The sequence below is a fragment of the Monodelphis domestica genome, chromosome 5, assembly GCF_027887165.1.
Source record: "Monodelphis domestica isolate mMonDom1 chromosome 5, mMonDom1.pri, whole genome shotgun sequence".
NCBI classification, from domain to species: domain Eukaryota; kingdom Metazoa; phylum Chordata; class Mammalia; order Didelphimorphia; family Didelphidae; genus Monodelphis; species Monodelphis domestica.
This window is the reverse complement of record NC_077231.1, coordinates 25,750,221-25,774,019: the sequence shown is the minus strand read 5'-3', so window position 1 is coordinate 25,774,019 and position 23,799 is coordinate 25,750,221. Positions and strand designations below refer to the sequence as shown.

The window sequence follows — 23,799 nt, the reverse complement described above, 5'->3', positions numbered from 1 at the left end:
CCCCACCAATAAGAGCACAGATAAATTTGAACATTTGCAAGTAAATTTCTCTAAGAAATGGTGGTAATACTGTGGCACAATCTAATGTAATGGACTTTTCTACTAGCAGCAATGCAACGGCCCAGGACAATTCTGAGGAACTTATGAGAAAGATTCTCTCCCATCCAGAGAAAGAACTGTGGGAGCAGAAACGTAGAAGAAAAACATACGGTTGATCACATGGTTCAATGGAGATATGATTGGGGATTTGATGTTAAAAGATCACTACTGCAAATATGAATAACATGGAAATAGGTTTTGAACAATGAAACATGTATAACCCAGTGGAACTTGTTGGCTTCAAGAGGGAGTGGTAAGGAAAGAGCAGGTTGGGGGTGGAGACTATGAATTAGGTAACCATGGGGAAAATGTTCTAAATTTAAAAAGAGGTAAAAAAGAAATGGTGGCAATTAGAGTTAATGTCTTTACTTTTATAAATTTCCCATTTTTCAGAGTCAACAGTTTGTTAACTAAGTTAGGCTGGAACTCTTACAATTGCACAAGGTATCTTCTCCATCTTTTCATATAATTTAAGATGATTTGACATTTGTTCTAATCAGTCAATAATCTGAACAAACACAGATAGTGTCTTTGGCTTTGAAATTACTCCCATAGAAGGAACCAGTTGTTTCTTGTCTTTTAGATCCACTCTTTGTAATGGGGTTAAGTTCTATCAACTTCCAACTTTCTTCTTGAAGTAATATTGAGCCCCATTTGATGCCTACCACTTCAGTTGTGGCAGGAGTCCAAATTTGCTATAAGCATAAAGGATAATAGTATGCCACCATATTAATTATCCAGCGAGGAGGTGTAACATTTGAGTTGATAATGAGATGATGTTATCTTCAGTTACCATTTCAATTCCTCTCTGGTACATGAAAAGGCGAGCCTCTCAAAAGGCTGTAGTACTGCCCCTGTCCACCAGAGGTCTTTGAGCCTCCAAAGGTTTAGACTGCTCCCCTATCCTTAGGCGACTTCAGGAAGCTTACACTCATTGTTCACGTTCAGAATTTAGAAAGGAGCTAAAATGAATTCTTGATCAAAACATTTCAAAAATTAAATTAAAAAAATTTTAAATTTAAACTAAATTATAGTTCTTGAACTCCCATCCTACACCTAGATCCCCCATTCCATGATCATAACTTACTACATTTCCAGAACACAGGCACTCACCATACTTCATAGTTTATTGAGCATAATAAAATGGAAGGGAAAAAGGTAAGCACACTTACATGGGGCAATCTACATCCAACCGTGGCCCCAAGAGAGCCTTTTCCATTTTTTGTTGGCCAGGGAATTCCCAAACCACACAAGAATAGATTAAAGGGATCCCTTGAAGGGTTCCAAAATATAAGAAGGAAAGCGGAGAAAGTTTAGTGAGAGGAAGTAGAAGTAGTCTTCTCTTTCTTGCTCACTAGTTGCTAGGATCCTTGCCAGCTGGCAGTCTAAATCTATTATTTTAGATTGTGTGTCCCCATTCATTCTTTCTCTTAAATGGCAATCGAGAAGTCTGACTCAACGTTTGTAGCCAACCCCTCACATGGTGATCAGGTATGGCTCTAACAGTAGCCATGTGTCAAGGAGGAAGTTTAAATAACAAGAGAAGCCCAAATCTAGATCCCAGTGAATAAATCTCCAATCTCCTTCTTAAATATCATAAAACTTTGTCTGTTGAAAGAGATGGCTCATGGAAATCTCCAGGAAGGGCATATGTCTGAATTTACCCTACCTCCTTCTTGAATGATCCCCTTGGTTCCCACAGATAAAGAATAATATAATATTAATAATAATACTAATAAATAATAAGAGGTCACATGGGCTTTGGTTACACATTTTCCAACATATTTTGACAACTGTGCCAAAGATTTTTTTCTTGCTCTAAAAAAAAATATATATATATATATAAAATAAAATATTTTTCCGAATGTTCCTTGGTACACCCCAATGTATTGACCCCTAAATTAGCTCCCTTGGACCCAATCTGATTAGTAATCATCTACATAAAGGTGGTAGCTGAGGTCCTGAGATTGATAGGATGGTCAATGATGGGGGTAGAGAAAGAAAGAAAGAAGAAAGCTGAATACAGTGTTGGGGAATATCTACATATGGTGGCAGAAGGAGGACAATGAACTAAAGAAGACAGTAATGAAGAAGTCAATGAGGCAGAAGGGCCAGATTGATGGCAGTGGGGATAGACCGAAAGATGTGAATCCCAGAAATATTTCAAACAAAATTCAATAGCTAAATATTTATTAAGTGACTGGGATGTATCAGGCATTCTGCTAAGAAAGACACAACCTAGTGACTAAGGGAATATTAGAGGCTAAACAAAAAGAAGGCATTTAGGTTTCTAGCTTAGAGTATTGAAAGAAAGATGGTAGTACACCACTGGCAGAAACAATGAAAAAGGCTCTGGAGAAATAATACTCATCTTATTTTTTTGAGTGTTCCGATTCTTTCCTATTTCAGAAAGGGGTCAATTTCCCAGAATGCTCCAATGGGAACTCTATAGGGGCTACCATTGTGTATAGGGCCTTCCCTTCCCAGAGTTTTTGGGAGACAAAACATAGAATCATATATTTCAGAGGCAGACACAATCTCAAAGGTCATCGAGTCCAATCCTGAAGCAAAAATGCCCCAATCATGGGCAAGTTGGATAGCACAGTGGATAGAACATCAAGCCTGTGGTCAGTAGAGCCTCTGTTCAAAGGTGACCTCAGACACTTCCTAGCTGTGTGACCCTGGGAAAGTCACTTAACCCAATTGCTTAGCCCTTACTGCTCTTCTGTTTTGGAATGGATACTTAGTATTGCTTCTAAGACAGAAGGTAAAGGTTTGCTTTTTTTTTAATGCCCTATTCCAAGTCACTTAACCCTCATTGCCTAGCCCTTACAGTTCTGCTTTGGAACCAATACACAGTATTGATTCTAAGATGGAAGGTCAGGGTTTAAAAAAATCCTGTATTCATCTTCTATAGGTCGCCACTCAGCTTCTTTTTAAATATAATTCCAGATGGGCAGATAACAAAGATTAAAGCACTGACTATTTGCCAGGCTCTGTGCAAATAGGGACCCAAAGACAAAACAAAAAGACCGTCAGTCCCTGACTTCAAAAAGCTTATATTCTAATGGGACCAACACATAAAGGAGAGCTGGACAGTGGGAGAGAGAAAGAGAGCGAAACAGAGACAGAGAAACTAATTAGTGCATAGCTGCCGGACCCATAAGCTGTTGCTTAATAAAATGATTGTTTCCTTCCTATTTATTTTAGTAGCCCCGTTTTGGGGTTTTCTTGGCAGAGATACCACCGTAGTTCCCCATTTCCTCCTCCAGCTCATTTTACAAATGAAGAAACTGAGGACATCAGGAAGTGTCTGACTCGGGATTTGAACACTGGGAAGAGGAGCCAATCTGACTCGGGGCCTGGTGCTGTATCCTGCCCCACCTCGCTGTCCTAGAGGTAATAGGGAGACACCTATGGCATGGTCAGACCTGTGTCTGGAGACTATTCTGGGAAGGATGGATCAGGGCGCTGAGACTTTTGGAGAATAGGAACTAACTCCATCACTCAATCAATTTTGGAGAATGTCCCCTCTATCCGCCTGGTGTCTGCCTCCGATAACGGTCACCCGTTGGGCCCAGTTCTGCTTTCTCTGCCCAAATAGCCTAGGCCTCCAACAACTGGCTTCGGGGCTTCGCCATCTGGCAGGGGACGTGCTCTAGTACTCACTCTCTCTTGGGTCAGGCTCTCAGCGATGCAGGTCGCGGAGTGGCCAGAAGGGGGCGATGGCGGGACGCACATACACCGGGGCTCCTGGGCTGCCTGCTGCAACTTAAGGACTGCAAACTCAGAACCTGGGCGCTCCTAGGCGAAAACCCGGGGCACCCTACAAATTACAGCCCGGATCTTAGTCCCCCCTTTCTGATTGCAAACCTTCGTTCCCGGGAGTCTGGAACCCAGAGACTTGGAACGCCTGTCCCTAACTCATTCCCTAAGTCCGGGAAGTGGGAAAAGCCCAAAAAACTCTGACCTCCTGGGGGAGGCGGAGGCGCAAGCCGCCCCACCCATCCAGTGACTCACTCCCTTCCAAATAGCTCGCCCCAAACCTGCCCAGCTCCAGGCGAGGGGGGGGGGGTTGGGGGAGAAGGATGGGGGCGGGGAGACCCGGGCACTAAGGTGGGCTCTATCCCTTAACCCCGGGCGAAAGGACAAGCTCAGTCGAGTCCCGACAGACGTCCCTGTTTACTCGGGAGCCGGAGAGGGAGGGAAGGGGTGGGGCCTGGACGGTCCCAGCCCGCCCCCTCCGCCCCGAGCCCCAATCCCCTGCCACTTTGCCCAGAGCCTCCAAATCAGTGCCCAACTTCTCCCAGCACCGTCCGCACCGCCTGGCATCCCTTACCCGGCTCCCCGCGACTTAGGGATGGGGGCGGGAGATAGCTCGAGCTAGCAGAAGAGTCCAAACCCAAGACCAAAGGGTAGAATCCAGAACCCAGGACAGGCCTGGAAGCTGGGGTGGCAGGGCCCTCCCCCACCCCTTCCCATCTATCCCCTCTGTTCGGGAAGACGCAGACAGGAGGTGATGGGGGGAAAGGGGGGGGGGTTGGCGGGAGTGACGCCAGTCTTCGCTCAAAAGCGGTACGATGTAGGGAGGAAAGCAAATGTGTCTGGGGTCGAGTTCCAAATCCAACTCTGCTATCCATTTGGCCGGGAGCAAGTCACAAACACATTCCGGGGCCTCAGTTTCCCCTTTCTGTAAAATGACTGAGCTACCATGGAGGTCCCTTCTTCTAGCTTTAAATCCTCTGATCCTATGACTTGGCTCGCGGGTCCGTGGCACCGCCCCTCCTGAACCGCTTTCCAAGCCCCTCAGCACTGCCACTCCTCCCGTTCCCCCTCCTTTGGAGGGGGAGTGCAAGAGCGAGGCGCATGCGCACCGACACATTTGCCGCGTAGCTAGCTCTCCCCCTGTTTTCTCTCCCCGCCCCTTCCCCCTCCCCGCCCCCTCCCTTTGCTCCCTACCTCCCACTCCCCCTTCCCTCCCCTCGCCCCCCCCCCCGCGCCACCTCCATCCCGGGAGCACAGGCGCGAGCTCAGGGCCCTTGCACGGAAGAGGCAAAGAGGGGAGCCCTCTGACTCTCCGGGAGCTGCAGAGGACCCCAGTCGCAGGCCCCCCCCCCCGTCCACGCCCCCCCATCCCCCCCCCCCGCCTCCTCCCAATTGTGCATTTTTGCAGCCGGAGGCGGCTCGGAGATGGGGCTCTGAGCTAAGCCCAAGAGAAAAGGAGGGAGGGGGGACGTGGAGGGGTCGGATTTGGGGGCGCATCCTCCCCGCCTGCGAGCTCCAGCTGGGGGCTCCTAACTGCAGCCTTCTCTCCCCCGCCTCATCCCATCCCTGAGCAAGAAAGACCAAACTAAAGGCGGGGAGGAAAAGGGGGGACCCCCCTGAGGGGGGCCGAAACTAAAGGAGCCAGATTCCGGAGGAGGGGGCTGCTCGCCTCGGCCCCACACCACCATGCTGAGCCCGCTGAGCCCGCTGCCGCTGCTGCTGCTGCTGCCGCCGCTGCTCTCGGCTCTGGCCGCGGCGGCGATGGATGGTGAGTGAGGACCCCCCTTCCCCCAAGGACGCCCCCTCCCCAGTCCCCACCTCTTACTGCAGAAGGGGAGGGAGGCGCCGCCTGGGGGTGGGGGGCCTTTGTTAGCCGGGGCCAGCTGACTCGGCGGCGCCCCGGCCGGGGCCGGAGCCCGGGAGGAGGATGCTGCCGGGACCCCCCAGCTCAGACAAAGACGCCCCCTCAGTGCCATCAAGGATGGAGGGAGGCCTAAGCCCACTAGATCTGGGGCGGAGGAGGTGTCCCGGGCCCCCTACCCCCGCCCACACCCCCAGCCCCAGCCCCAGCCCTGTCTGAATTGTGAAGGAATCTGGATTTGCATTCAACCTCTGCAAAGGGGAGTGGGGAGGGGGGGGGGTCCTGCAGTGCGTTCCTGATGCGTGCAGGAAGAGAGCCCAAGGGGAAAGTGATTTGTCGAGGTGCCCTGGGCACCGGGCAGAGGTGTGGGGACTAAAAGATGGACTGGGGCCTGAAGAGGGCTGTTGCAGTGGGTTCTAGAATGCCTGGGTTCTAGCCTAGGCCTCTGGGGTTCCACCTCTCTGCATTCCCCCTTTTGTGGGCCTCTGTCAGTAGCCAGGGCTGGGTCGGACTCTATTGGGATGGAGGTGGGAGGGGTGGGGGTTGTTATGCTACTTCGAATTTCCCTTCTTCATTTCTGGAGGTTGGAGATGAAACGTCAGACGTCATCAGTGGGGAGAGGGGCTGGGAGGCTGCTGGGGATCGCTGAGGGGGGGCACAGAATAGGAGAGTTGGGTGATGGGGCCGGTGGGGGGGTGCTGCTGCTATTTTCTATTCTGCAACTTAAGTGAATTTGGTTATAATTTCACCCCCCCCCCTTTGCATAATGCAGACATCAGCTCCAGAAAGAACTATGTGTGCCTTGGGGAACTGAGGGTGACCTCTTGTTCCCTCTCCTTTCCCCTCCTTTGGCTACCTTTCCTATTTAGCCCTGAGTCATGGGTTCAAGTTTAGTCAAAGTCCTGAACAAGGGCAAATAGATTGGGGGTTGGCTGGGCTAAGCTGAGCCTCAAACAGTGTTATGGGGGGGGTGTCTCACCGCTCTCTTCCCCCAGGGGGCTCCATTCTCTGCCCACAGCAAGAAATGACCCTCCCTCCCCAGGCCCCCCACACCTCCACCCCCACTTCCAAAGACCACAACTTTGCCAAGTTTGGGGTTGGGAAAGTTTTTCTCAGAAATCCAATGCCCTGACCTCGATGGGAATCCAAGACCCTCTTACTCTGGCTAGGAGTGAGGCTGGGGAGGGGGAGAGAAGATTGGGGAGCAGAGTGGAGAAGGGGGAGAACTAAGGGCCCCCCCTCCTCAATTACAGCATCCTTCTTGGCTTCTTTGGGCCAGCAGGGAAAGCAAACCAGAAAGTGACCCATTCCCTCACAGGAAGGGAGCATTGAGGACTTCACTTCTCCCCAAACCAGCCTGGCTCTGCCCGCTGTACCCCAACCACCAGACTTAGCTTCTTTTTCCCTTAAGGAAGAAAGTTCAAGGCTTGTCCTCTTCATCATGACGCAGGAAGGGAAACCGAGGTAGAGAGAATTGAGCCTTCTGGGTTTGGGAAAGATTAGGAAAAACCAGAAAAGTCAAGCCAAGGAGAGAAAAACAATTTGGTGGAGGGTGGAAGAGGCTGGAGGGGCCACTTCGGGGAACAGAAAACATCCTGAGATGTTCTCCCTGGCCCAGCTGGAGTTTCACAATGAGATGAGAAAGGGACACAGCTGTCCTGTGTGTAAGGGTTCTAATGCTAGCTTTGGCTACTCCCTCTGGAGTGGGAGAGTGGGGGGGGGGGCTGTGCTCACAGTTTAGGCCCTATTCTCCTGACCGCTTGTTGCCTTTCTCCAGTATTGCCCCCTCCCCAAGCTGTACCCCAAAGCCAAGCTGTACCCCAAAGAAGGAGAGGAGAGAAGCAGTCAGACCAGGGAGAGGGCTCTCGAGGAGGTTAAGGAGCCGAGCGTCATAGCTCTGGATGGGCACACATTTATTTCACTTTTTCAAACCTCAGTTTCCCTACTTGTAAAATGTGATGGTAATACGTGTCCTCTCTGCCTCCCAGGGTCGCTGGGGGGGAAAGTGCTTTGTAAACTCTGAAGTGACCTATATATTCAAGTTAATATTAGGAGGAAAACTTCTGAGTGGTTCGAGTTCCCTCCCTCAGTTTCTCTCTGTAACCACGTCTTGCCATGTGGAGGTGGTTGAGAGAAGGCTAGCCTCTGAATCGTAGAAGATGGCAGGGAGGAGGTGCTCTGAGTTCCTTCTCCCCAAATCCAGCACCCTCTCTTTTCTCTTCCCGTGCCCCTTCTCCGGCCTCCCTGGATCCTCTGCCTCTCCTCAGTCCAGGACCCCCGCCCTTCTCCCCAGCCTCCTCAGAGTGTCCCTTCAGACCACTCATCCTTTCTTCTGCTCCGTGTCAGCCTCTCCCCCATCGGGGAGAGAAAATGGAGGGCCCATTCCTGGGTCACCCGACCCCTCCCGGCTGTCCCGGGGAAGGGTCCCGGCGACCGGCTTTGGGGGAATCCTCGAGGGGCTTCGTGACCTCGGTGCTGGCTTGGGGATGCCCAGCGCCCCCTTTCAAGCCCGGGCCCTGTCGCCATGCCCCAGGTTTCAGCTCCATCAGCAGGAATCGGCATTGTTTAGAGAAGGAAGCAGTCGGCTCTGGAGTGTTTCCGGAGCCTGTGGCCTGGAGGCACCCTCCATGGGGATGGAGGGAAGCTGGGCTGCTGCTCCTCCTCCCCAGCCCAGGGGACCTTTTCGTGGCCAGAGAGGCTCCCAGCCTCTCCCCTTCTCTGGGGAGCGGGGCTTGTCCCGGGAGGGCGGGCAGCGGGGGGAGACCTTGGTCCCCTCGCTGTTGCCTCCACGAGGGGTCCTCTGCTGGGGTCAGCCCGGGACAGCTCTGCTGTGGTCTCTGGCCCTCCCCGGGCCGGCTCTCGGCCTCTCTCAGCGCCCCTCCTCGCTGCCTTCTCTTGTGCTGGCCCAGGTGAGGGTCCAAAGGAAATGCCTCCCTGCCCTGTCCTGGCCAGGTGGGGCGGAGAGGCCGGAGGCCGCAGCCTGGGAAGGCCCCTTAGACTTCCCCAGGAATTTCCCTCCCAATCACCGAAGAGCCCAGGGGGATCCGGTTGGCCCTGGAATTGCAGCGAAGGCAGGGGGTAGATGGGACACCTCCGGGCCAGCCTTGGGGTCTGGGGGGGCCAAGGGTCAGGCTCACGTCCTGCTGAGTCAATATTGACTCAGGCCGGAGGGGCCGCTTCTCCCCCAGCCGTCTGAGCCACCCCAAAGGTCCGTGGTGGCCGCAGAGCAGCGGCCCAGACTCAGGAATGACAAAAATGTGTCTGCGCCTCTGGGAGCCTTGGGAGCTGCGGGGTAACACCCAAAACACATGAAATCAAGGGAAAGCTCTGTGGGCCTCCCCTCCATTTCTTCCTGCGCCGCCTTTCCTTGGGTGGCCCCAGAAGAGGGACGGCCCCGGCCTCGGCTCGACGCAGGGATCTCCCCGCTCTGTCCGGCCCGGGGGATCCCCCCGCAGACCACTTCCCGTCCGGCACCCCTGCTTCCGAGCCTCGGCCGGCGGCCTCTGCGCCTCCTCCTCCCTCTGCTCCCAGGAGTGGCGCCCCCCGGGGAGCCTGTGCCGGCCGGGTGGGGAGTGGGCCGAGCGGGGCGTCCGCGGCCTTAGCATGGCGGTCACATTCGTGGAGAAGCGCAGCCGAGAACAGACGCCTCCTCTGTCCTGCTGGCTGCATCCTCCCTCCCTTTCCCTCTCCTTTCTCCCAGAAGTTTGTTACCCAGCCAGCGCCCCCCCCAAACTCCGGCCCCCTCTCCTCCTCCGGGTGGAAACAGGCCAAAAGTCGCCTCCTGTCACTGCCCACTGCGTCGTAGCCTGTCTATGCAGCTGGCCCAGGAACACCACTGGCTGGAAGATAACCTCCCGATTCTTCTTCAGGAAGGATCTAGCGCGGCAAAGGGCGAGGGGCTCCCGGGGCTCGGGGTTCAGGTGTGGAGGGCCGCCCTCCCTGCCTTCTGGAGCCCCTCCCCCCCACATCTGGTTTGTGAATCTCACTCATTCCAGCTCTCCCAGTTTGCCAGCTGCTGTTTCCTCTGTCCAACTCTAGCCAAAGAGGGAGGGGGCGGAGGCTGGGGGGCACCGACGGGAAAGGCTGGGGGAGGCCGCCCAGGACCTGCCCGGCGACGGTCAGGAGGGGAAACTGAGGCCACGGAGGACGAGGGGAGGGCGGGGGAGCGCGCCCCATCTGCCTCTGAATCCCAAGTCCTCCCCCCGGCCGGCGAGCTGTTGGGGAAGAAGACTGTTCTTCCGAATGCTAACGAGCTCCATTTCCCGGGAAGACCTCACAGCTGGTCCAGTGGGGCAATGAACTCAGCATTATCCGCCTCCTCAAGGGCCCTTTATTTGGGGCTGAGGGCGAGGATGGATGGGGGGTGGGGGAGCTCCCGGGGCCTGGCAAGACCATCCTTGATGCACTTCCTGGGTTTTGCTCGGGTCCTGGCTGGAGGCCTGGGCCCCCTGGGGGAGGGGGAGGCCTGCAGAGAGGACATGGGCATGGGGGTGGGGAGGACAGGGCTCTCAGAGGCGGGAGCCCCAAAAGGGAAGATGGAGGAAGCGGCCTCTTCTGGAAGAGATGGCCCCACGGGCTTCCTCTGCTTAGAGAAGGGCAGGCAAGAAGCCAGGGGGCTCGCACTGCTCGGGGGGAGGGAGAGGAGGCCCTGGGTGGAAAGCGTGAGGAGACCCTGCCCTGTCTGGACCCCAGGGGGCCAGAGCGGGACCCAGAAAGAGGAAGGAATGAGGCGGCCGGAGGAGGCTCGGCCAGCCTGGGCTTGGTGGGTGTGATGGAATTGCTCCTTGGTTCTTTACCGAGGCGTCCTTCCACGCGGCTTCCCTAAGGGGCCTGGGCTGGGGCTCTCCTCCTGGCCCCCCAAGGCTTCCCCAGCCGCTACGGTGGGGCCAGGCAGTGGCCCGCATCCTTCTCCATGTTGCTGGGCCTCAAACCCAGATCCCTTTCTTGGTGCCTAACCTCCCGCCCAGGCGTACGCCGGCATCCAGCTCCTCTCGGTGGAGCCCAAGCTGGCCGTCGCCCCCAGAGGCTCCCCCACCTTGCCGCCCCCGCCTCTGCGAGCGAGCCAGGGGCACAGCCACGGTGGGTGCCTTTGTGGATGCCAGAAGTTCGGGGCTGGAGCCCGAGGGACAGACAGGGTGGGGGCGGCCGGGAGGGATGGAAGAGCCAATTCTCCAGGTCTGGCAAGGTAAGGGAAAAAGCTCTTTAAAGCTTAACTTTTTCTTGGAAGTCAGCCTTATCCATCAGCATCTTACGGGGGACAAAGCCGGTGTCTGGCCCAAGAGAGCAGGAGCCAGAGGGACTGTCACCCCATGGGGGGAGGGGAGCAAAGGAAAGACCTCCTCAGAGGCTGCTGTGAGGTAGGAGCAAAGGGGGAAGGGGAATGTGTTCCCTGGAGGCTCCTGCCTCCAAGCCCCTCCTGCCTCTCCAGGTACACAGCGTTCTGGGAGTGACCCACAGGCTCTGGCCATGACTCTCCCTCCTCCCTCCAGCATGTAGGCCATGGCTAAGAGCCCAGGCTGGATGGGGGAACCGTGCTGGGGGAGGGAACAGGGGGCTCCAAGCCCTGGAGAGAGATTCTAGTGGTGGAGGGCGGCCCAGATCCTCATTCGGATGCCCCTGCTCTTCCTTTCTTTCCACCCGACCCCCACAGCCCCCAAGACCTGCAGCCCCAAGCAGTTTGCTTGCAGAGACCAGATCACCTGTATCTCCAAAGGCTGGCGCTGTGACGGAGAAAAGGACTGTCCAGATGGTTCCGACGAGGCGCCCGAGATCTGTATGTACCTCGGGTTACCCCTCGGGCATGCAAAGGGTCCTGTGAAAGCAGAGGCTTTGTATCCAACCCTGGAGGAGCCAAGGATACATTTTGTCAAGAGGCAGCAAGGTGGCACAGTGGATTGGACCTGAGGTCAGGAAGACCCGAATTCAAATCCAGCCTCAGATATTTACTAGTTGTGTGACCCAGGCTTGTCACTTAACCTCTGGTTGCTTCTGTTTCCTCTTCTATAAAATGGGGGAAATGCAAGCACTACGTGGCAGTGAGGTGATATTTGTCAAGTGCTTAAAGAGCTGTTATCACATCGAAAACCATGACCATAGACGTGTACGTCTCCACATATGCCCCTCACACTCCTCAAGCTGGGACCCTGTGCCCAGAGGTTCCTCCATCCCCCTTCCCCTCCACCTACCCGTACCCCATCGCTGACCATCCAGCCCTGGAGGCCTTGCACCCTGGCTGTCTATACCTCCCACACTCGTGTACACATCCACCCCCTCCGTGCCCTTGGAACTGTTGTTCTCTTTCTTTTTATTAAAACACTTACGTTCTGTCTTAGAGATTAATACTAAGTATCAGGTCCAAGGCAGGAGAGTGGTAAGGGCTAGGCTATTGCGATGAAGTGACTTGTCCAAGGTCATACAACTAGGAGGTGTCTGAGGTGAGATTTGAACCCAGGACCTCCCATCTTTGGGCCTGGCTTTTCATCCACTAAGCCACTCAGCTGCCCCTTAGTGTTCCCCCTCCCCCTGCCCTAATAAATGGTGTAATCCACTTGAATTGCTTAAACTGGGAGAAAGGTTTCCCCTCCCTGCCAACCAAGACTGATTATGGGGGTGGAGGAATCAGATGGGAGGGCCCTGGGAGGCCACAGGCAAATACTGGGGCCATCTTCCTTCCTTAGACAACATGACTCCGCTGCTCCCCCCATAGACCTTGCAACTCCTTTGCAATAGGAATGAGCCTCCTCCCCACTGTTGACCAAATCAGAACCCAAATCTGTACTTCCCCAAACACTTTGGCTTTTCAGACTCTTCCCAGACATGCCTGCCACCCCCTGAATAATTACCAGGAGTAATTAGGGCTCATAAGGGGCTGCTAGTTTTCTCTGTGCTCTCTCTCCCTCTCAATCTTCCTCTCTCCCTCTCTGTCTCTCTGTCTCTCTCTCCCCTTCTCCATCTCTGTCTCTGTCTCTCTCTCCCTCTGTTTCCCTCTCTATCTCTCTGACTGTCTCTCTGTCTCTCTCTCCCCCTCTCCATCTGTCTCTTTCTCCCTCTCTCTCTCTGTCTCTCTCTCTCTGTCTCTTTCTCTGTCTCTCTGACTGTCTCTCTGTCTCTCTCTCCCCTTCTCCATCTCTGTCTCTGTCTCTCTCTCCCTCTGTTTCCCTCTCTGTCTCTCTCTCCCCCTCTCCATCTCTGTCTCTTTCTCTCTCTCTCTCTGCCTCTCTCTGTCTCTCTGTCTCTGTCTCTGTCTCTCTCTCTCTCTCTCTCTCTCTCTCTCACACACACACACACACACACACACACACACACACACACACACACATTCACACACACACTCACTGCCCATGGGCCAGTGACTCTAGGCAGAATGGTTGTCTCAAAACCACAGCTGTCGATGCCAGCCAGAGCAGGAGCTAGGACATATGGTGCTAATGGCATCTTCTTTCCCTCTTTCTCCCCTATTCCTTGGTTTGGGGAAAGAGTCATGTAGGTCATCATCCAGTATTCTTTGGTGCCCGTACTCCCAGGTGCCCAGGATCCTATTCAGGACACAGGCTGCCCCCCTGCTTCATGGTCTCTGTTTGATTTAACAAGGACCTTTCCAACACACACACTTCCCATCACCCCTGTTTTGCCTAAACAGGGGCTGCCTGGAAGTGAGGGGGACCAGCCAAAGAGCATGATGCAAGTCCTGGCCCCCCTCCCAGCCTGGTCTCACCATTTAGTACTCTCTAAAATAGGGATTTATGGTGTAATCCTGGCCTGTCCCTGGGCCTACCACTAAGGGACAGGAAAGATAACATGGACAGAAATCCACCTTTGGCCTTTCCCAGATTTCTCTCCCCAGTCGGGCTGTTCAAGCCAGGCTCCATCTTTGCCCTAGTTCTTTATCAGAACCATGGCCAATGACATAGAATTTTCTGCTTTAGATATCATTCCACCTTCTCTCTCTCTGTCTCTGTCTCTGTCTGTCTGTCTCTCCCTCCCTCCCTGTCTCTGTCTCTTTGTCTCTGTCACACACACACACACATACACACACACACACACACACACACACACACACATGACCACCCTGGCCTCCCCCTGCTCTGACCCTGTACCGTTCTTCCCTGGTCTTTCTACTCCTCCTCCATCCCCAGCCCAGAACAATAAGGCAGCCTAGGTTGCCAGGAGCATAGGGCCTGGAGCCTGGCAGGGTACATGGCAATAGAGTTGGTCATTGTGCTTGCCTGAGGCCTAGTTTCTCCTGGACTTTGTGTTAATCAGCACTTCTGGGGAGGAAGCAAAGCCTGGGGACCTGTTGTTCATGGGGGTAACTCAGGACAAGACCCTGAAAGGGAAGAGGAGTTGGCTTTGAACTCCAAATGTTTCAGTTCAATTCTGGCAGATAGGAGAAAGATACTGCCCTCCCCTGGAGGGACGGTCAGCTAGCTCGGCCACAGTGGCCAGAGCTTGCCACTGACCTTCCCTTCGCCCCCTCCCCATCATTCTCCTCTCCTTCCCCAGGTCCACAGAGCAAGGTCCAGAGATGTCAGCCCAATGAGTACAATTGCCTTGGCACAGAGCTGTGTGTGCCCATGTCCCGCCTCTGCAATGGGGTACAAGACTGCTTCGATGGCTCTGATGAAGGCCCTCATTGCCGAGGTAAGCCAGTACCAGCCTCACCTCCTCTTGTGGCCCTCTCTCCAGAGCAGCAGACTGGCATCAGGACCTGAATTCTGGCCCCAGTCTTCAGGGGACCTTTCCCCCTCTCCAGCTGGGTTTCCTAACCTGTAAAATGAAGGGGTTGGTCCCTATGGCTGGCTTTACTTTCCTCAGCCCTGGGATGGGGTTTCTCTTGGGGAGGAAGTCATTGGCCCATTGCTTTGGGCAGAAATGTTGCTGTCTCATGGAATCCGAGAAGGGAGATTCCTGTGGAGATCAGGGTCCTCAGGGTGTGTTTGTGGTGAGTCAGAGAGGAGGAGCCTGCACCTTGGGGGAGAAAGTTCAAGGCTATTTTCAGGGAAATGGGGCCTTTTCGCTTTTCTTCCTCACTTCCCTGAAACTCTGAATCCTCCCCATCCTTCAGGGAATAGTAATCATCCACAGAGACCTGAGCCTGGCCAGAGAAGTGCTCAGTCCGTCAGGGTTGAGATGAGGAGGGCAGGGGTTCATGGGGAGGGTCAGTTCTGCCATGAGGGGAGGGATCCTGAAAGAAGGTTCCCTGTGTACTATATGGGGGGGACAAATGGGGTGATGGCTGCCCATCCCAAAGAAGGCTAGTGCTGGAGGGAGTGGCAAAGGCCGCCATCCTGGAGAAGCCTGGCAAGGTGGGATGATGGGAAGCCTGGAAAAGGGGGGCACAGAGGAAATCTGGACAATGTGGAGGCAAGGAGGAAGAGGGGATGAGACCCTGACTGGAAGATGGTGGGGTAGGCTCTCCAGTTTACTAGTCATGGAGGTTAAGAGAAAGGTTCTTCATGGACACGTGAGCCAAGTAGTTGGAAAACATCTGCCTTTGGGAGGAGTCACATCTGGATTCTGTTCGCTGTTTGAGGATGGGGGGTGGGGAAGAGAGGAATTTGCAAAAGATTTTTTTTCTTCCTCCTTTTTGTTTGTTTTGGCTCTTGTCTCTGGGGCCTGTGGGGTAGGAATGGGGGAACGCAGAGGGTCCAGAGTTTGAACTCTCATTCACCCCCCACCCCTTTTTCACCTGTTTTGGTCATTTCAAAGGGCATCGGAGCAGGGGTCAAAAAGTGGGCAGGTTAAAGGTCATTTTCTTTGAAGTCACAATGTTTTTTTCCTCCCCCATCTTCAAAAGCCAAACATCTAAACCTGGAGTTTGAACTCGGGGGTTATTGGCTTCCCCGGGCTTGTGACTCTATATCCCAGAACCCAGGAGTCCCTGACATTCCACTGCCTCCAAAAAAGGGAATATTCAGCTCTGGGATCCAAAGAATAGAACATCTTAACTCCCATTGGGGAGAGGGGGAAAATAGATGCAGCCCTATTGTCTGCCTCCCAATACCCCCAAGCTCCCTCTGCCAGGCTTACAGCTTTTAAACCTTTGAGCAGATCAGGCAGTTCTCAATCTCTGATGCCGGGGCTTGGTGGGTAGATAGACAAAGGGGTCTTTGTGGTTGGCCTGCTGGGCCACCCAGCCCCACTCGAGGACCGCTAATTGGGTTTCAGGCCTGGGGGAGCAGCTGTTCCCTTACACACTTTCTTCCTCCTTTCAGTTCATTCACCTCTGTCTTCTGGGTGGAAGTGGGTCATGGGCAGAAGAAGGAAATGGAGAAAAGATGCAGAGAGAAACCCAAGTCTTGCTATCCCAGCCTCCTGTTTCTTTTACCCACCATCACCACTACCCCCCCCTCCCAGGCAAAAATAGCAGAGTTCTTGGAAAGTTGGGGGTGGGGGGAAGCTACCGGACAGAAGGTAGAGCTCAGAGAGGAGGCATGCTCCCTCACACTGAACATCACAGCCCCTAAGTCTTCAGCCCAGGCCACCCCATCTTCTTGGTTAGGCCAGAGGCAAGGATTCCATTTATCCTTTTTCCTTTCCTTAAGGAAGAGCCAGAGGCCTTCCTAGGGGAGAGGACCCCAGGGAGGCATGATGGGACTCTGTGTCTGTGTGTCTGTGTAACCATCTCTTCCCACTTCCCCAGAGCTCCAAGCCAACTGCTCCCGAGCAGGCTGCCAGCATCACTGTGTCCCCACAATCAGCGGGACCTCCTGTTACTGCAACAGCAGCTTCCAGCTCCAGAGTGACAATAAAAGCTGCAAAGGTGTGTATGTGTGTGTGTGTGTAAAAAAGAGACAGAGACAGAGAGGGAGAGGGAGGGGGAAAAGAGAGAGAGAGACAGACAAAGAGGGAGAGACAGAGAGAAAGAGAGAGGGAGAGAAGAAAAAGAAAGGGTGAGGGAGAGAGGAAGAATAGATGAAGGGGAAAAGACAAAAGGTTGAAGAGGTGGTTAAAGAGAGAAGGAAGGAATGGAGGAGGGAGGAAGGATAAGGAGAGAGAAATCAAATGACTAAACAAGTATTAAGTATTGACTACATGCTAAACACTGTGCTGGATGCTATGGCCAGAATGACCAATCGATCAGCAATCAATAAATCTTTATTAAGTGCTTCCTATGTGTGAGGCACTGGGGATACCAAGACAGAAATGAAAGCCATTTCCATTCCTTTCTCAGACCATCAATCAGATCAAAACTAAAAAAGCACATGACAAAAGTAGGAAGCAAGGGACAGCTAGGTGAGCACCAGGCCTGGATATAGGAGGCCCAGGGTTCAAATGTGGCTTCAGATACTGCCTAACTGTGTGACCATATCGATCTTCTGCCTTGGAACTGATACTTAGTATTGATTCTAGGTCAGAAGGTAAGGGTTGTGTTGGGGTTTTTTTTGGTCAGGCTGGTCTCTGCTCCCCACCCCACCCCTGGAGCTTATCTTAGAAGAGATAAGATAGAGACACAAATAACTTTTCTAAGGCAGAATTGAGAGACTGTGAAATAGTAGATAGAGAGCTGTCCCAGGAATCAGGAGGGCCTGAGTTCAAGTCCTGCCTCTGACATACTGACTTCATGACCCCAAGCAAATCATTTAATCTGTTAATGACTCAGGCAGTTCTGGAAGATTAAGTTATAAATGAGTAGCTGATAGGTATAGTAGAGGCAGTTTTAGCATCAAGAATATTTCTGTTCCATATCAGGCAGAGTGTGATAAATAGCATAACAAGTCACTTATCCACCCCCACAGGATTATAAGGTCTTTGAGGGTGGCAGCTATCTCCTTGCTCATCTTTGTGTCCCCACAGGCTAAAGTTGAACAAATCTTTGTTGAATTGATTTGAATAATTGGTGCAAAGAAAGTTTTAGGAGAGTTCGAAGGGGTGAAAGTCATTTCTCCTTTCTCCAGGGTTGGAAAACTTGCAGTTGCTTTTGACTCCTCCCTCTTAAATAATCTCTCTTATGTCCAAAATACTGCCTCCCCATGTTGATTCTGCCTCTGGAACTTCTGTCACGGTCATACTCCCTTCTCTCGTTACCAGTCTTCTCCCTGCCTTCCACTCCAATCTGTCCTTTCTACAGCATGGCCTTCTGGATGGGGCCAATTTGTGTCATTTCTCTGCTCAAAACTTTTGAATGGCTCCCCATCTAGGGACTATCCAGGAAAGCCTGAACACAGCTTGGCATTCCAAGCTCTGGGTAATTCTACACCGCCCTACCATTCCAGCCTCATCTGTTTCTGCGTACTCTCTGCTCTGGCCAGATAGGAGTACTTCCTGTCTTCTGTGAGTACTGTCCTCATCTGTCTCTGTGTCTGCTCACACTCTTGGGTTGTGTGCCCCAAATGCCTTTCCCTAGCTGATTGAATTCCTTCTCCACCTTTAAAGCACAACTCAAATGCTGCGATACTAGGTAATGATTTAGCCAATACCCCCAATCAGTCATGACTTTCTCCCCTTAGACCTTTCCTAAAACTTTGTTTGTACCAATTATTCAGATCAATTCAAAAAAGATTAATTCAGCGTTAGCCTGGGGGGACACAAAGATGAGTAAGGAGGACATAGGCACTACTCTCAAAGACCTTATGGTTCATTGAGGGTGGCTACAACATCAACAAGTATGGTAAGAGGTCGGATCAGGAAATAGCTAGTAGCCCAATTTCATGGGAACATAAAGGGTATTTAATGGGCATTATGTGAAATGATACTGGAAAGATAGATTCGAACAGATTGTGGAGAACCTGAAATGTCAGGCAGATGTATTTCATCTTGTAGACAATGGAGCATGTCAGGATCAGATTTTACATATATATCATGTATGTATTTTGTATTTTGAATTGTAGTTAAATCAGCCCGGCAATAAGCATTTGTCAAGAGCCTCGTATGTGCCTGGGACCCTGTTAGAGCCTGCTGATGCAAAACCAAAAATCCTTGGCCATCAAGGAGCTGGCATTCAATAGCGAGACTGCATGTGCACACAGAAGTAGAGCAGGGTTTAGGCTATCTGACCCATGTAGGATAAATACCCTCATTAGCCAACAACCAAACCATTCCGACCCTTGTCTTTCCATATCTGACACTGCTTCATTCCTTGTTCCTTCTCTACTCGGGTACTAAGGCACTCGAGGGGTATATGCTGATATTTCCTCATCAATTAATAGAAATGTACGATCCCTCTCGTGAATTAAGTCAGTTAGCCCCCACGCTAACTTACAAATAAACTAGAGAAAGCACTTTTCCCATTATCTCTGTCCCTGTCTCTCTCTTCCCTCTCTCTCTTCTCTCTCCATCTCTCACCCTCCCCCCCAGCCTAATTAGGCTTACGTTAATAAACATCAGTGTTACTCACCATAAAATTTATCTATTGTACAATGAGCGATAGAGGCACACTTCAGTATTTCAACAATGTAGTCAGCTGTGAGAAAGATTATATTGAGAGTAACCTGTAACTGTCAACTGCGACTGCTGACTGACTCCTGGGGCTGGCACCACGATCTGAATAATAATCCAGTTCTCTCAAAATAGCACTTACGAGTCTTTTCTTAGGATGTCTTCTCCACCAAATGGTTTAAATTTAATTCTCTCAAAATGTTTCCTCAGACTCCTTTCCAGTTAACTCAGGGTCTTTGGAAAGAAGTCTCTTTAGTCTTTACTCTCTCTGCCTCATGGTCTCTTCAGCCATGGCAGTTAACTCTCTCCAGATGACTGTTAAACTGTATCCCCGAGATCCTATTCTCTCTCTCTCTCTCTCAAAGATTCAGAAACAGTATCCGAAGTCTTGATGAGAGCTTCATAAACTAGTGTTACATTTCTAGCTACAAACAAATCTAGCCTTTCTGTTTAGAAATAGAAATACAAAATTTCTGTATGTAAACAAAAATAAATATACGACTGTGAGTAAATAGAAATAAATAGAAATTTAATATATAAATATAAAACCTCCATGTGTAAGTGTAAATATAAAATGTATATATATATAAATACGAAATTTCCATATGTGAATATAAATATAAAATTTATATATAAATATAAAATCTCCATGTCTAAGTATAGATATAAAATCTATATGTAAATATAAATTTTCCATGTGTAAATATAAATATAAAATTTATATATAAACATAAATTTTCCATGTATAGGTATAAATATAAAATTTCCATATGTGAATATAAATATAAAATTTATATATAAATATAAAATCTCCACGTCTAAATATAAATATAAAATCTATATGTAAATATAAATTTTCCACATGTAAATATAAATATAAAATTTATATATAAACATAAATTTTCCATGTATAGGTATAAATATAAAATTTCCATATGTGAATATAAATATAAAATTTATATATAAATATAAAATCTCCATGTCTAAATATAAATATAAAATCTATATGTAAATGTAAATTTTCCACGTGTAAATATAAATATAAAATTTATATATAAACATAAATTTTCCATGTTTAGGTATAAATATAAAATTTCCATGTGTAAGTATAAATATAAAACACATATAAACACATGCATAAATATAAATAAGAATAGAATTTCTCTCAAAATATAAGCATAAAATGTACACAGAAATATAAAGTTTCTATGTATTGATATATCGATATATACGTATACATTTTCTCTATATAAATATAAGCATAAAACTTATACATAAATATAAAATTCCTATATACAAAATAAAATTTATATAAATGTAAATAAGCATAAACTTTTACATTAATATAAATTTTCTATATATAAGTATAAATTTTCTACATATAAACATAAAACTTATACATAAATATAAAATTTCCAAATATAGACATAAGTAAGTATAAATTTTCTCCATATAAATATAAATAAGCATAAAACATAAATCTAAATTTTCTATATGTAGATATAAATGCATATAAAATTTCTCTATAAATATAAATAAGCATAAAATTCATACATATAAATTTCTATGTAAATATAAATACACATTTTCTGTGTAAATATGAGTATAGAATTTCTACATACATATAAATAAATATAAATGCTAGGTAAATTGTTTGACAAGGCTCTAGCAGTCAGGAAAATCAGGAAGGGCTTCATGGAGGAGGTAACATCAAGGCAGAGTTTTGAAGGAAACCAGGCATTTTAAAAGGCAGAAATAAGGGAGTACATTGCAGGGACGATGCAAAGGCATAATGTTGGGAGAGGCAGTGTAGACAGTGAAGAACACCAAAGAGACTAGTTTAGCTGGATTAAAGTTTTTCTGGGGAGAGGGGAGGAGATAAGTGTAACAGGAAGAGAAGGTACATTGGAGTCAGTCAGTAAAAGGCTTTCATGAGCAGAGGAGTCAAAGGGTCAGATCTGGTTTGGGGGCATTCCACTTTGGAAAGGGGAGATACGTGGAAAGTCATTGGAAGTCCAGCTGAAAGGGGAGTGACGTTAGCTAGTGACCAGATGAGTGGAGAGAAGGAAACTATGAAGAGTGGTCTGTGTGAGGCGTGTCAAAGGTAAGAAAATGACAAGAGAGGGTGAAGGAGGATGGGGAGGACTCCAAGTTGTTCCTGTGGAAGAGCGGGAAGACAGAAAGAACAGGACCAGAGGGCTGCTGCTTGGGGGGAAAAGAAAGCATCTGTGTTTGGGGCATTTTGAGTTTGAGATGCCTGCGGAGTAGCCGCCTCCAAATCTCCAGTAGGGCACTGATGATGTAGACCTGAGTTCAATGAGGAAAGCTCAGGCTGCTTTTATAGGCAGCTGCAGAGAGATGATAGCTGATGGGGTCCTTGAAAGAAGAGAGTCCAGGACAGAACATTAGGTGTAGCCACTGTTGGGGGATATGATGTGCAATGCCAGTCAGCAGAGAAGCCTGAGAAGGAATGGCCAGACAGGTAGGAGAAGATCCAGGGAGAGCAGTCACTAAAAACCTAGGGAAGAGGAGACGGTGCCACAGAGCTCCCTACTTGGCTGTCAGCTCCATGAGGGAAGAGAGCCCATCTTCCATGGGCTTCTTGTCTCCCCTTTGCCTCCTACCGTGCTCTGTAATGAATTGAATTGTTGGAAGAGTAGTAGAAAGGTAGCCCTGTGGGTGCATGAAGGGGAAAGGAATTCCCTTCAGCCCAGGGTTCAAGGAAGCTTCATGGAGGAGAGGATGGAAAGTAGTCAGTGCCCTTCATGGGGATCTCTTTGGCCTGGGATGTGGGGACAGATGGAGGTTAGTGACCACTGGATCTCACTGTGTGTTTTCTCCCCAAAGACTTTGATGAGTGTTCCGTCTATGGCACATGCAGTCAGGTGTGCGCCAACACGGATGGAGCCTTTACCTGTAGCTGTGTGGAAGGTTACCTGCTACAACCTGACAATCGCTCCTGCAAGGCCAAGAATGGTATGTATGTCCAGAAAGATCAAGCAGGACCCCGAGCCCCATTTCAGTTTTGTTCTTCTTGCTCTTGTGTCCTTAGAGCTAGTGTGGTGGTCATGCTGGGGCCTGTTGCCCCTTCCTCCTTTTCTTATGTCTTCTGTGTATATCAGAATGGAGGTAGGGGGAGCCTTCTCCCTGATCCTCTGTGTGTGAGATCTGGTGGGGGGGCACCTTTTCTCTTTTTCTAGAGCTGAGTGTGGACAGGGCTCTTTCTTTTTCCTCTCCCTAGAGCTGGTGTGTGTCATACTTACTCCTTTCAAGTGTTAACTGATGTCCTTAAGATATATCTGATTGTCAGTGTCCCCTAGATCCTAGAGATATTCCTCTCTCCCCTTCCCCTGAAGCTCTTTTTCCTGGCCTCTCAGCTCAGAGCCAGGATGGGGTGTCCTTGACTCTTCTTTCATCCTCTCCTTCCCAGAGCCAGTAGACCGCCCCGCTGTGTTACTGATTGCCAACTCCCAGAACATCTTGGCCACATATCTAAGTGGGGTGCCAGTGCCCACCATCACACCCACGGGCACCCGCCAGACTACCGCCATGGACTTCAGTTATGCCAATGAAACTGTGTGTTGGGTGCACGTAGGGGACAGTGCGGCCCAGACCCTGCTGAAGTGTGCCCGAATGCCTGGTCTCAAAGGCTTTGTGGAGGAGTATTCGATCAACATCTCTCTCAGTCTACACCGTGAGTCACTACCCGCTATAGTAGCACAGCTTGCCTCTTAGCAGCAATTAAGGTGCAGGGAAGGCAATCGCCTGACTTGTGTGGAAACAAGAGGATGGACAGAAGGACTCCTGGTTTGTTGAGAGGAGAATAAATGTAATGACTCCTATCCAACGTGGAAATTAGAAGGAGGCTGGGATAATTCGTGTTGGATATGGAAGGAAGGGAATTGGATGGGATGCTTCCTATTGGGTGATGACATAAGAGGATGAATAGTCCTCTTTCTGTCCAGTTTGCTAGCAGGAGGTTGGACTCTTGTCTGGCGTGGAGACAGAAGAGGATGGGTACCATTCATGTTTGATATGAGGTCAGGAGTTTGGATGACTTGTATTTGATATGGAGGTAGCAAAGTGAACGGGATGATTCTTGTCTAGTGTGGCAATGGTGGAGGATGGATGGATGGGATGACTCCACTTGATGTAGGGGCAGGGTGGAGGTAAAGGCTCCTGTTCAGCATGGAGCCAAGGGAAGATGGTTGAGAGGGTCTGCATTTGATGTGGATTCAAGGGGATTGGATGGGATGATTCCTATCTACTATGGAGCAGGGGAGGATAGATGGAATGACATATACCTGATGTGGAGGTATGGAATTGGACGGGATGATTCCTTTCTAATATGTAGACAGTGGGATGGATGGGATAACTGTCTGATGTAGAGGCAGGGTTGGGAGGAGGGAGTTGGATGATGGGACTCCTGTCCACGTGGAGACGAGGAATAAGGATGGACAAGATAACATATGCCATGTGGATGCATGGGCTTGGATAGCATGATTCCTGTCTAGTACGGTGAAAAGGGGGACTGGAGGGGATGACTCCTGTCTGGTAATGGAGATGAATAGAGGATGGATAGGATGACTCCTGTCTAGCATGAAAACCAGTGAAGATGGGATGACTCCTGTCTGGTAAGGAGACAGTAGTGGACGGGATGACTCCAGTCTAGTATGCAGACAAGGGAGGATGGATAG

The 23,799-nt window shown here is 50.2% G+C and overlaps 1 protein-coding gene and 1 long non-coding RNA gene across 2 annotated transcripts in view; one reads left to right on the top strand and one right to left on the bottom strand.

Annotated features, from left to right (window-relative positions):
• The window catches only part of LOC130454328 (uncharacterized), a 28,587-nt gene extending 23,619 nt beyond the window's left edge, over positions 1 to 4,968 (bottom strand). The window contains exon 1 of the long non-coding RNA XR_008911979.1: positions 3,769 to 4,968. This is a non-coding gene — a long non-coding RNA (uncharacterized LOC130454328). The remainder of the gene's footprint in view (positions 1 to 3,768) is intronic.
• Positions 4,956 to 23,799, top strand: part of LRP1 (LDL receptor related protein 1) — a 114,549-nt gene continuing 95,705 nt past the window's right edge. Inside the window, exons 1-6 of the mRNA XM_056797815.1 lie at positions 4,956 to 5,632; positions 11,376 to 11,498; positions 14,228 to 14,365; positions 16,368 to 16,487; positions 21,950 to 22,078; positions 22,533 to 22,796. Of these exons, the coding sequence (XP_056653793.1) occupies positions 5,551 to 5,632; positions 11,376 to 11,498; positions 14,228 to 14,365; positions 16,368 to 16,487; positions 21,950 to 22,078; positions 22,533 to 22,796 (856 nt within the window). The 5' untranslated portion in view covers positions 4,956 to 5,550. The remainder of the gene's footprint in view (positions 5,633 to 11,375; positions 11,499 to 14,227; positions 14,366 to 16,367; positions 16,488 to 21,949; positions 22,079 to 22,532; positions 22,797 to 23,799) is intronic.